The 14,048-nt window shown below is 41.1% G+C and overlaps 1 protein-coding gene across 3 annotated transcripts in view; it reads left to right on the top strand.

Annotated features, from left to right (window-relative positions):
- Positions 1–9,505, top strand: part of CRADD (CASP2 and RIPK1 domain containing adaptor with death domain) — an 88,725-nt gene extending 79,220 nt beyond the window's left edge. For all 3 annotated transcript variants that reach the window (XM_048300044.1, XM_048300042.1, XM_048300043.1), the window contains exon 3: positions 8,989–9,505. In XM_048300044.1, the coding sequence (XP_048156001.1) occupies positions 8,989–9,284 (296 nt within the window). In that variant the 3' untranslated portion in view covers positions 9,285–9,505. The remainder of the gene's footprint in view (positions 1–8,988) is intronic.
- Positions 9,506–14,048: the final 4,543 nt, after the last annotated feature.

The following is a 14,048-nucleotide window of genomic DNA, read 5'->3' as shown; positions in this document are numbered from 1 at the left end:
CTTTCAGGCTAGCAGGTGTCTTTGTGCTATCTAGTAATTCCTAAAAGCTTGAATGTTCCACAGAACCTAACAATTGAGCAGATATTTCTCTTTTCCTTAGTGTATTGCTGCATGCTGAACCTGTTCATGCATTTATACCAAAGGTGTACTGCAAGGATGGCATCATTAGCTTTGGCTTCAGTGCTTATGCATATTGCTCACTTATGTGAGCTCACTTATGTATAGTAATATAGAAATTAATAGGAAATATCAAGCAAATTTAGTTCAACTTCAGTGTCTAGAACAACAGAAAATGCTGCTGAAAATAAAAAAAGATATAAAACCACAGTATAATTAAGTCCAATCGTGCCTGTAATGTAGGGTCATCCTGCCTGAAAAGAGAGTAGACATTCTAGTATGTTGTTTTGTGTTTACTTTGCATAGGTGTTCTTTTCCTTGCATGCATCTGCAGCCACCATTTATTTATGAAATTAATTATTTGGTCTCATGGTATGCAGCAGCAGAGAAATACTGTGTGGGATTGTAATTAATTTTTTTCACATGGGAGACAAAATAACATCCACACTATTAACTGCTGAAACTTCCTCCCTGTTCTTTCCAGTAAAATGTGAGCAAAGATATGAAAACCCAATCTCTTTCAGTTCCTTAAACCCAGGGATTGCTCTCTATGGCTTGAACAGGGTGGAAATTGAAGAGAGAATTAATTCATTTACAGACTTCTCTGTCAATCTGTTTAACATAGATTAGTACTGAAGACTATCAGTATAGCAGAGATCTGTAGAGGTACAAATCCTGTAAGAGAGATTAAAAAATGTTCAAAAAAACTGCGTAGCTACTGAAACAGAATAGTGGGAATACAACTGAAAACTTTTGTTATGAAATCTGAATGATTATGTTTCCAGTTTCAGCAGTCTGCTTCCACATCTGCAGCTACTAGGCAGTCATTAGCAAGTGATAAAGAATATATGAATTCACTGCTGGTATTGAGCCAAAATAGAAACGTTTGTGTTCTTGAACTGCCTGTAGATTTACAAAATTTTACGCTTTTTTTCTTACCCTAATACCCAAAATGTATTTAATGTCACAAAATGTGATGTTTTAGAGCTCACAGAGGAGAAGAGCTGCCAACAAATGAAGATATATGTACTTTTTAATTACACCACTAATGCAGAGTCCCAGCAAGCTTTTGACAGGAAGAAGCTGAATTTGGTACCTTGGGTGGATTGTGCTTCACTTCAGGGACATTGTTTAAAGTTGCCATAGATTTGATTATCAAAGGATCATGGTCACAATTTATTCTGCATATTGGCTGTCATATGTATGGTAGATTCCAATTTGTTAAAAATAAGACAGAGAACTTCATACCTTTTAGTGCAAGTCATAAAAAACCAGCACAATGTGGAAGAATGCAGCCAGTCTTAAAAATGTATTTCATATTTTCTTTTGTTTTGATTAGTGCCTTTCATAATTTAAGATACTTGGAATGTAAATTGCCATAATAGAAGTATGCTTACAAGTAAGTGTTTTATGAACACTAATTGACAGAAGTTGGTTTTATTCATGCAAATTCTGTATAGCATTTGCATTCATCAGATCAGAAGTTAGCAAGTTACAGAAACTGTGAAGCATAACTATTCAAACAAGCATAGAATTCTCTGTTAGATTTGTTTTACTGTAACATGGTCAGCTGAAAAAAATATACTGCTTTCTAAAGCTTGATTTTGGGTGTTTTTCTTTCAGTGTGCTTACTGTACAGATTCCATTCTGTAGTTTGGGTATTTGACTGACCAAGATTTGAATTGATTGCTTTAGGGAAGATGATATATATTCTTAAGAAGGTATTGGACCTATTGTTCCTACAAAGGTGCAGGTTTTCCATCACTGGGATTTCCCCAAGCTGAGTCAACCCTGTGGGAGGAAGAATCTGGATTTCCCAAGCAGAGAACAGAGATCAGCTCTTGCTTCATAGTCATCATCAAGTGGTGTCTTCCAGCAGCCTAAAATGGGATGAAGGAGGTGGGCATCTCTTTGGTAGTTGGTAGTCAGGAGCCTTCAAAGGAGGCAACCAGCATGAACAAGTGGAACAGCTATCACAGCCTCCCACCTCGCAGCTACCCATGTAACTCACCACTCACCTTTGGAAGGAGAGACAGGGAAACAGCTATGCACATGCTAAAAGCAGGAAAAGACTATACAACTTCTCCAAGTTATTTTACTCTTCTGTAAGTGAATTTAAGCTGGGTGTATTAACTTTAACTATAGAAAGTTATCTCTAATGAGGTCAGGTATCTGTCTGCAAATAGTACAGTTCAATTTTTCTTGCTCCTTGGTCAAGCACTCTTTAAAACCCACTGAAACCAGGAGGTAGACCTGGTGGGTTTGAGTAGACTTTGGATGGGCTGAGTGATTGATGCTGTTTGCAGATGCATAGAAGATATGTATGTGCTGATACCTAGAAGAGAAATATTTTTCCATTTTCTCTGGAGCATGATTATTTGGAACTGTTGCAAAATACTAATGCTCCCTTCTCAGCCTTTGAATCAGTCTGGTGTTTAATTAGCAACAATGACAACAAGATTAAAAAATAACATCCAAATTATATAGTAGAGGTTTGTTTCTGGATAGTCTGTTTTACTCTTTTTCAGTGATTTGCAAATTGAACTTGTTTCCTGTGTTTAAGCAGATCCCAAACGGGATCCTAAAGTTTGCTGCAGTGAAATAACCTTATAATGCTTCATGATAATTTTTAACTTGCACAGGAGGGACTAAGTGCTGCACACTCCATGAAGACCTGCCAAGTGTTGTATATTCAGTGTGATAATTCCCTGTCTGGCACTCCCGTCATTCATGGCTGCAAGTTGGCTTATGAATTTGAATGTGATGTAGGAAGAGGACAGGCATTTGCCTGCAGTTTCACCTGTTAGGACAGTGTTGGGAGAGAACAGCTGAACAAAAAAGCAGCAGAGCAGCTGTACAAATGGAGAACTACTGTAACCTCCCATCTTCTTTTCTAAAAAATCAGGCCAAGCCATCCCCTGCAGTTACCCAACAACTTCTGTTTATTCTATCCTTGTCACCAGGATCTCCACCATAATCTTTTGTTTAACTTCAATGATCTGTAGCACTTACTGTGATCCCTCAAAATGCTTCTTCTCTGCTGTGCCTTTCATCCAGCATCTCTGGCAGCTCAGGGGGGTTGCAGCTCCTAGAAATCTCCAGTGTCTTCATTAGTGGGAGCGTTACGGACTGTCCTTCAGTTCAGGTTCTGCAACCCCACCTCTCTGCTCATGGAAGCCAGTCCCAACCTGATCTGCCAAGTGTTATTTTTCTTCATGACACACTCTCACCATTGTGCTCACGCCAAGGGGATTTTACTCTAAAGCAAATATACCTGTTTATGTGCAAGTTGTTTACTATTGTGACATTCAGTCAGTAAATATTTTCTGGAACATAGCACAGCTGCCAAAACACACAGCACACAGCCTTGCCAACCATGCCCATTCTGTACCCAGTGCTGGGTCTGTGGCTCAGGCTAGCTGAATGTGCACTGCTCTCTGAGGGGGCTGGAGCAAAGCAGAACCTCACACTAGATGCATTATTATGTATGTTTTCCTTTAGCTGAACTACCCCACATGCCACTGATGGCATGTTAGCCACAATGGTTCTGAGGAGCTTCAGGGTCCCTTTTAGTTTAATTTCCCCTAGTAACCAGGGCCATGCACTCCTCTCCTGTGGGGTGTTGTGTGTATGCACGTACCCTTAATAGCTTCTGAACCTCTTGTCCAACTTCAAGAAGCCTGCCAATTTGCTATTGAAAAAAGGAGCAGTTTAATGAGTGTCTTGGGAACAGGTAAGCAGCAGGAGAAGACCTGAAATCAGCTGTGGGATTCACATCCTGGGAGGAAGTGAGGCTTCTTTGGTTTGCTGCTTGTAGAACCTCTTAATCTAACTTTAGCACTTCTCAGGGAAGAACTGTTCTCCAGATGCCAGAAAAGATGATTAAAGAGGACTCTGAAATGTTTGCTTTGAACTCTTTAGAAATCATTATGAGGATCTGATAAGAGGGTTAAGCGAACAACAGTTATTGACTTGAGTCCAGATTGCTGAAGGACTCCATACACCTAGCAGGAGGAGATGCTGAGGCCAGGTGCATGCCCAAGCAGTTACTCCTCTTTACAGTCCCATTCTAGGAATGCAAAGTCCGAAGACCAGACTCACCTACATGTTTCTGATGTGATTATATAAAAATTAGAGTGTTTTCCTAGCATTGTTTATGCCAAGGGCTCTCGCATGCTTGATTTTAGCATACTGCTTGATTCCCAGGAGAGTTTTCTCTCAAGCAGGTGCTGTTCTGGAGGCTAGGAAGCATTCTTGATCCTTCCCAGGGAAATCTTTATAATTTTTGCTGTAATTATTTACCAGGAGGAATATGTCTGTGCAGCTCAGCATTACAGTGTGCAGCTCAGAGATACCTGGATTCCCATTTCCTCTACCAGGGCTTCTTCTGTCTTATCCAACAAGTATGTACATGGTCCTTTAAATGGATAAAATACAGAGGCAGTGCTGGAAGCAGAGACCAGTCTGCAGAGACACCTTTCCCAACAGACAGATTTAGGTGATTAGATGGGCTTAAAGATGGGCTATTATATATCCCTGACTCCTCAACTGTCTCCTGAACTGCCTGTGGCACTGTTCTTGTTGGACTAAGCAGCAACTCATTGAGACTCTTTCAGCACTTTGTGTTCAGGTGCAATTTCCATCGAAGTCCCTTTTACAGAGCAGGGAGCAAAAGCCAGAAAGTTGGGTGTGTGTTAAAAGGTATTGACTTCACAGGGAAGAAGTCTCTCTGAAACTCCAACAAATGCTTTTGGTCATGCACAAAGAAGTCACACTTACATGGAGAAGGGTCCTTTAGACAAAATTTTAAGGCACTTCGGGCTCCAGCAGTTTTGAGGAATCAGCTGAGTACTTTGCAGGTCACCCAGATATGCTTCAGCCTTTTTTACTGCTGTCTCCTGTGTGGACTTTATTTTACATCCAGCCATTTGTGCCAAGTGGGACACAGCTGAGGTGAGTTTATTTTCCATCCCCCTGATTTTTCCAATACCTTCTTGTGGTCTCCTACTTAAAGCTAGAGAGGTTCTGATGAAAAAGAAATGCAAAAGCGATGACTGTCTGTCTTTGCCCCATGTGTTTTTTGTGTTTCTGTTATCTGGGTGACTCTGTTTTGTCTGGTCTGTATCTGTGATACTGTCTATTTATATCCAGCTCTGTTTCCTGTCCACACTCACCAGCACCACTGTAACTCCTGGTTTGTGCAGCGGTCTGGAAGTACAAATGTACACACAGGCCAGAAGCTGTCAACATCTCCTGGTTTTTAGCTGGAACAACTAGGACAAAGGCTTAGTGTGGATGAGCTTCCTTCACCAGTGAGAGCTGGAGATGGAGAGAAGCACATTCCCTTGTGCTGCAGCTTTGAATAGAAGGAGCCACGGGTCTTTCTTGGGGTCAGTTTCAGCTTCACAACCAGAGTAGAGAGTCTCCTTCCCATCTCCAGCCCTATGGAAGGAGATTTTCATGGTCCCAAGAACCATGCCAGCCAGCTGGCTGGTGGTCCCAGGAGAGAAGCTCTGCACCAGGCTGGCTGTCTCCTCAGCACAAAGCTGTTGGCTCTTCATTCCTCAGGGCTGTAGTGGCTTTAGCATGAGCAGTGACACTCCAGCCTCTAAATCTCTGCAGCGTGTGGCCCTGGCACCTTGCAGCCTAGACCATGTCCACAGCTAGACACAGTGTTTCACTTGGTGTTCTCACTGGAGGTGACAGCAGCACAAATTGCCTTCTCCAGAGAAACCCTCAACACCCTCTGGTGGTGCCCCAAGCCCCACTTCTTCCCATTTTTACCAGTGCAGTCCTCATTTTGCTAAGTGGAAATGTATGCTTAACAAAAGCTTGTACAGTGGTACTCATCGGACCCACCTAGAGCAAGAAAAACTTCACCTCTTTTTTTCAAAAATGAGGTCTCAGTATCCTAAAAGTACCTTTCAAATGCAACTGCAGGATCTGCATAATTGAAACTTTTTCTCTAATCTCATTACCTCCCTCAGGCAGTTCCTGACAAGTGGAGATTATAAATGAGAGTTTGTAGTAAACATAGCTGGAAAAAAGGTATCTTTAATGTTTTTGCAATGTATTCAAAGCAGTCTGGGCATGAGCACAGAGAACTCATTTCTATTTCACCTGAAATGCCATTATGTTTATTAGAGTGGCATTAATCCTAGAACATACCCAAATCTTTTTGTGATTTTGCATTTGTCATAACTGAAAGCTCTCAGTAAATGTTTCTCTACACCTCTAAATAACATTGCCTGTCATGTAATATTTATCTCAGATTTTGCTCGGTGACTGTATCAGAGCTGAAAATGAGCTATCACAGAAAATAAAATGGGACTGAAATAACAGTCCTTTGTATTAAATTTAACATTTGGCTTCTGTCCCAGAGTTTTCCACATCCATATTAGAATCAGATGGTAGCGTAAGATGAAAAGATCTCCTGGATGGGTTTTATTCTGATCCTTATTAAAGGACTGATAACAGGCTGAAGGCAAGGTACTTGTTGTAGTAAAAAAGCCTGCCTAATATGAAAGGCTGGATGGACAAGCTGACATGTATTATTGTTAGGCCTTCCTGCTTGATCACATTTCAGTATCATAAAATCATTCTGCTAGTGGACATGGCATAGAAAAACTCCAGCATGAGAGCAAAAAGCCCAGGCTGGCAGGTATCACTGCTGTGGGCACACGCTTAGTAGCTGACCATAAGCCAAGGAAAGGGTTTATATTGAAAAGTATTGTTGGTGACAGCACAGTGTAGCTATATTTATTTTATTCTCAGTATTTGCATTCATGAAAGACACTGCCTTGTCCTGACTTACCTGTGAAACTGGTATCACGTGTGATGTGACTGCATAGGGCAGCCCCACTGGTATTACTCAGCCTTCTTCAGAAGTTGTGCATCCTCTGCCCTATCCACAAACCAGCACTTGTCCCAGATTCCTTTGGCAGTCTGGAGACAGAAAGATCAAAGGGACCTAAATAGTTTTCAGAAAGCAATTTTCTCTTTACTCAAAGCAGCTTTGTATAGTTCTTATGTATTATTTGGCTGAAATTGTACAAACGTTTTCAGGCTCTGGGTGTTCTATGCAAAAACAATTACTTTTGATTAAATGAAGGAATGGTGCTTTCTGGTGTTTCTGTTCTGCTGTAGTGGAGACTGTGAGCATGATATTGGAGCTATAAATTAGATTTTGCAAAGCAGCATTTCTGTAGGGAGTCTGCTGCTTCAGACCAACAGACTATCATCAGCATTTTTCAAGGGGATATTTTGCCTGTGTTTTGTCGCAGTACTTTCAGCAACAGAAGTAGAGCAGCAATTGCAGACTGCATTGGCTCTTCATTTCAGCTTTTGATCACAAAGGCTATCGAAGAACAAATATGCTTTGTAGGTATTTTATGCTGCTTTTCTAATTGCACCTTTTTAAAGGCTGGTGGTTTGAACTTACAGGCAGAGAATCGTTTCACTGGCACTGGCTGTTTACAGCATTAACATCAACATCTGAGCTTGTGTCCAGTGCTCCTTTTACAATCAGTGGAGAGAAATGTGCATGTTTAGAGGAGTAATTAAGCTGATTATTTTAGACATCTTTTTTTTCCAGTGAGAGAGTTTGTATTTTAGAAGAGCCTATTTCTCTTCTTAGCAATAATTAATCCTAGCATATTTAGTTCAGGGGGTGTTATCTGTAGTTAGGTGAGCTGGATCCCATGCAGCATGTTTTTGAATAGCACTGCATTCTCACAGGCTACTAGCACTGTTTGTATGAATACTTTGAGGGGTTTTTTAAAATTATCAGATTATCCTAGGGAAGACATAAAGAGATCATTTGTGTGCGTAAGAAATACTTGGTTCAGTCCCTACAAGATTTTTACTGCTGATAATTACGGCTACCTTAATGCTTCCTGTGAAAGCTGTTTTCGTAGTTGTATTGATCCTGTCCTCCTCAGGTACCAGTTCAATGTTAAACATCTTTTTGGATGAAGAGGGCATTCTGTTGGGTACTTGGACAATGCTAGTGGACTTAATGTCAGGCAAAAATGTCAGAGAAAAAATGGGACCTCCTTGCACTCTCCTGAAAACATCTTCAAGGAGCTCAGATGAATGGAGCTGTGGCACATACATGCCTGTTTTCAGGAGTGTTACAAGAACTGGGCTGAGGGATAAGGAAGCATAATTTGTCTTGGTGAACAGTGTTGATGCCCTGTTCATTTGGGTTCACCTGAACCATGCTTATGGATTAATTCAAACAGAGGAAAAGCCCTCAAGGCTGGTCTCCTCAAAATGAGTTTGCTGTATATGACAGGGCACAAAGGGTAAGCAACATTTTAGGAGACAGAAGAATTTCCTGGGAACAACCCTCAGAAAAAAAAAATAGACTAGTACCTAGTAACTAAAGAATCAAAGTTATTTCTGAAGTGTATGAATGGAGTCACAGAATAGGAGTAATAAATAGGAGTATTTGTCATTTGTCACTATACCATACTGGTGCAAGCACATTGATTTTCAGAGGATGATGGCTGCTGGAAACGGGTTCCCTGAAAACCTTTCTTGTTCGTTACCCTGAAATCTGTAGTTACTTTTGGAAGTCTTTGCTTTGGTATACAGTCCTGATGTCTGAATTACTGACCTCCAAAACCACAAGGCTCCCTAGTATGGTCCACTGAGCATTAGTTTTCCTCTGGTTAATCTTCTGGTTGATTATGTAATTATTTTTTCTAGGGAAATACGTATTCTGTTTCTTTGTTTCATTAATTTTTTCACCTCAGCTTTGCTTATGTTTATTCCCTCCTTTGTCAAGGTCTCACATTAATATTTGCAGCATTGCCTAGTGACACCCACATGCTTTTTCTTTCTCTTTTTTGTTTTTCTCTTTTACAGATTTAGCTGAAATTGCACCATGCATTTTGAAGATATCACCAACAGATCAGCAGTTGAACAAGCTGGCGAGGAGGCTGGGACCTGAATGGGAGCATGTGGTTCTGTGCTTGGGTTTGTCCCATACTGACATCTATCGATGTAAAGTCAATCACCCTCACAACCTGCAGTCACAGATCGTAGCTGCATTTGTCCTTTGGAAACAGCGTTTGGGGAAAAAAGCAACGATCCAAAGTCTGCACGCCAGTCTGATGGCAGAGGAAGTGGATCCTTCTGTGATACAGTACATGTTTGAGTGAAGCCATGCTATTTATTCAGAGCTTCCATGTACTTCGGTAAATTAAGTAAAGAGTACGGAAATGTATGTTGAAGATTGGACGCCTCAAACTGGAAAAAAATGGGATTGGGAACTGTGATTTTATTAAGCTTAAACATTCCAGTTTTCTGTGACATCTTGTGACTTGTAATTCTTTTCATGCCAGATTAATTTTTAGCAGGCATTAAAAAATGGATCACTCTTTCCTGTTCTCTTTTGTGCTATTCCAGTGGGGATATAGGGTGACAAAGTTCTTGCAAGCAGGCGGGCCTGCAGTGAGTTCAGCAAGGTTTTAGATTTCACTAAAGGAGGAAGACTTGGTTTAACTAACTTTCTGGACTATGTAGGAACCTTTTTACTGCTGTTTCATGCTAGTTCCCTGATATCCCAGCAAGAAATGAGACTAATCACCGTTACTAATTTAAAAATTTTACAACAGTTATTGCAGGTGGCTAATTTCACATTTATACGAGTTTCAGCACATACAGTTTCTTGCTAGGATAGCTGGCTGCCACCTTGGTCTGCCTTTGGAAAAGACCCTAAGTGGAAGTAGCAGGAACGTATGTGCCATTATTATTTAATGGGTGTAGGTTTCTGCAGACAGGCCCTGTGTCCATATGCCATGTCACAGGTGGGGATTCTCAGGGAAGACACACAGTAGAAAAGTGACCAGAAGTAGGCAAAACCAAGCAAACTGAGCAAGAAGTGGCCTAAAAAAGGAGACAACCCCTAAGATGTCAGTGTTTGTCCCTGCTAATTAACTGAGAGACAGTCTGCTGCCTGCTGAGTCTTTGAACTGTGCTCTGTATCCGGGCAATCTTGTTTCATGGTGTGGTCAAGCATCCATCGGCACTGCACGCCCAACAGGGTAGTGAATTTTGCACGTCCTTTCTGGTCAATATTAACTTCCCACTGCTCTCCCTCCAGCTTCCCTCCAGCCACCCACCAGGCTCATTTGCTTTCTACCAGCTTTTCTGCACCTAGTGGGGGCAGCTTTGACACTGCTGTCCTCAGTTCTTTGCCAGTGCAATTGTACCACCAATGAAGATAAGATTTTATGCAGAAGAACAGTAAAGCTTGTGCTCTTCTCCTCCTTTCCTTCTGTCATGGAGGTTGTATTCCTGCTGGAAAAAAATACTCAGGTTTTTGCTGACCAGGCAAGTGGGGCTCAGCCTGCATGGTGCCCAAAAGCAATGGAAGTGACCAGCTGCTCTCTGAGGCCTAATGATAAAAGGCAGAATACATTTTAATTCTCCCTGAGCAGTTTGCTGTACAGTAAATGAAGAACAGAGTTTCAATGCTGAGTTTCTAGGTCTATTTATGAACACGTTACTTTAGACTGTTTCATCTACGGAGTCATTGCCAAAGAACTTCCCATCCCACAAAATTTGCTCTGTTTAATTTAACAGTTTAACAGCCTTGTCTGAAGTCTTTATTGGGACAAGAATGAACTTTACTGCTTTTTATTTTTTAAAATTTGTTATTTTTATACCCAAATTTTGAAAGACATGGGAAATTAGAAAAGACAAAGAGATTTTAAAGAAGTCCTATATGCCTTGGTTTACAGAAGCATGGAAACAGAAAACATATGCTGGCAGGATCTGGCTACTGCAGGTTCTGAAGCAATATGGTAATACTTTGTTTTTAATCTTCTATATACAGTTCTGACCTTCAGTAAATTGTGATACTGTTATAACTGATTCAGATCTTAACTAATCATATTCAGATCTTAACTATTCATATCCTACTTCCAGAGTTTAACTCTATCAACAAATTCCAGATGAACAAGGTAAATCAATTAAGGGTTTGGGATTTATTTATTTTTTCTGTTTCACGATGCTTTAATGCCAACATGTTCTTTTTTAGGTGGAAACCATCCCAGAGCAGGTGTACAGACATTTGGCAAATTCATATGAGCACAGCCCAGCATAGGGAGGGGGATGAGGACTCTGAAGCAATTCTGACAGTGAGATTGGCAGGAGCACGGTTTGCGTACTACAGAAGAAGGCAAAGCAGTTTCCCTGGCAGCAGTTTGGAGGGAAAAAAGCTAGAGATGGTTGACAGGAGAAACTATTGCAAATGTGATTTAGAGGAAGAAGTTGACTCCCAGCGTCATAAATACAAGTACCTTATCTTGTTCTGAACCAACACGGACCAAGTCTAAACACAGATTGGTCTTCAAGGCAGTTCATTGCCAGTTAACCGAGAATGAGCGCAGTGCTCCAGGGAGGAAACCAGGCTGGGTGGTAAAACAATGTAATGGGCACACTCACAGGACCCTGGTACCTTCTTCTCTGGGTGAACTTTGCATTTCATGTTCTTCATTTCATGAAATCATAGAATTGCTTGGGTTGAAAAGGACCTCCAAGATCATCTAGATCCAACACCCCTGCCATGGGCATCTTTCAGTACATCAGTTTGCTCAAAGCCCCATCCAACCTGGCCTTGCATACTTCCAGAATGGAATGAGCCATCCAAACATGTCTGGGCAATCTGTTCCAGTGCCTCATCACCTTCACAGTTTCTCCCTAATATTTAATCTAAACCTACCCTCCTTCAGTTTGAAGCCACTCCTCCTTGTCCTATCACTACATGCCCTTGTAGAAAGTCCCTCTCCTGCTTTCTTTTAGGCCCCTTTTAGGTACTGGAAGGTGCTATAAGGTCTCCCCATAGCCTTCTCTTCTCCAGGCTGAACAGCCCCAACTGTCATAGCCTTTCCTTATAGGAGAGATGCTCCAGCCCTCTGGTCCTGTTGATGGACCTTCTCTGGACTCACTCCAGCACTCCTGTGTCCTTCCTGTGTCAGGATTCCAGAACTGCTAGCAGCACTCCAGGTGGGGTCCTATGGGAGTGGAGAAGAGATAGAGAATCACCTCCCTGGACTCGCTGGCCATGCTTCTTTTGATGCAGCCCATGATATGGTTGGCCAGTGTCAGGTTATCCATAACTAATATACTTAGAGTCTTTTTAATGGTTAAGAAAACAACTTTCAGTAGATATGAAGTTTCATGCCAAGTAAGACTTCCTTTCAAGCCAGGTATGCTTCTGAGTATCACTGGAAACCTGATGGGTGAGTATCATATCAGGTAATTTCTCTACCTTCTTTAGGTGGGCTAAATTCTACAACCCTTGTACCTGGTACTGAAATTACAGGAGCCACAGCTAGACAAGGATTATAAAACCTGGCCTCTTGTGTTGTAGATCAAAGCATATAATTCATAATTTATAGTTGCTTTCACATTTCCAAGGCCTAAATGAATCCTGTAATACTTGAGTTGCAAATATTGAAGGGAGAGGTTTACTTCTTTTATGAGATTGTTTCCATTGCTGTTATTTTTAAATTCATGGAAATGTTCCTATTAGACTCTTCATTTTTATTAAACTTGTTTTTGCACTACACAAATGCAGGGATACATTTAACTGACAGTAGTATTCCTTTAACCCAGTGGATTTTTCCATCCACTTAAAAATATTTTTCTTCGGTATGTAATGCTGTATTTTGCACAAGGATGCAATTAAGACAATTTAATTCTTCAGATGTATAGCAAGGCCTCTTATTCTCTCTTAGAACACTCAAAAGATCTTAAAATGTTTATTCTTTTCTGCTAATTTAGGAGCAAATGTTATTTATTTAAATCTCGTAGACAAGCCTGTGACTTGAGTGTTGTTCAGGACTGAGGCAACTCAGTGAGTTTCCCCATCTCTCCCTTTGCTTGAAACTCCCTTGTGCCAAAGTTTGGGTGGTAACAGGGGACTTGCACAGAGGCTCCTCTCCTCTCTGCCCAGTGTTCTCCCAGGACTGGTGCAGGCGGCAGGGTGACTTCCAGGGGAGCCCCAGTTCCACCGCTTGCGGTGGGGTGCACGGCCACTTCTGGCTTTGGGCTGCTGCATGAGTTTGGCAAAAGTGAGCCAGCAGAAACTTCTCTCTGATGTGTTTAGGTTTCTTAACCAATGTAGAAAAATCCTCACTAGTGAAACTATTATTATTGGTATCTGCTTATTTGTGGCAGAGTTTAGGAGCTCCAAGATAGGAAAGCATAAAGGTGGCCACTGCTGGACCTTCCAGTGAAACAGATGGTGTAACTTCCAGTCCTTGGAAGAAGTCATCAATTATTTTCTTCCTCGGTCTCCAGAGGAGACCCTGGCATCCCATTTAACTCTCCTAAGTGGTAAATAAGCTCTATAAAAGCTGTTTTGTTCTCTGCAAATACAGGTGGACCCTTAGCATGGCAATAGGCAAGGCCTAAGAGCACTACTCGCCTTCATAAGCTGTATGAATGATCACAAAGGAAGGATCTTTTCAGGGTAAAATCATGTCAGACTGTCAGCATTTAAGAGTGGCTGAAGTGTAAAATGAAAATGCAGTCATCTGTGAGCCATTCCTCCCGGATATAGTGGGGGAAATTTCCATCTGAAGTCGTATTTTATGACAGACATTGATCTATGGAAAAAAACATTTTGCAAAAGTCTGGAAAAATAAACAATGTCAAATTATATTCAAAGAAAATAAAAGGCATGCTCATCTTATGCTAAATGTGGTCACGCTGCTGATTTTGTTTCTTATTGGAAATGAAAACATTCTCTGAGAACTAATCTGTTTATAAGCTTCCATATTCTCCATAGACATAGACCAATGTCAAGATGTAGTAGAAGTAGAGCTAAAAGGACAGTGCATAAAACCTTTGTCTACAGTAAATAAAACCTTTGTTTAGAGTGAATATTCAAAAGCTTTGTCCAAATTTCACTA

The sequence above is a fragment of the Corvus hawaiiensis genome, chromosome 4, assembly GCF_020740725.1.
Source record: "Corvus hawaiiensis isolate bCorHaw1 chromosome 4, bCorHaw1.pri.cur, whole genome shotgun sequence".
Classification (NCBI taxonomy): domain Eukaryota; kingdom Metazoa; phylum Chordata; class Aves; order Passeriformes; family Corvidae; genus Corvus; species Corvus hawaiiensis.
This window is presented reverse-complemented; position numbering and strand designations above follow the sequence as displayed.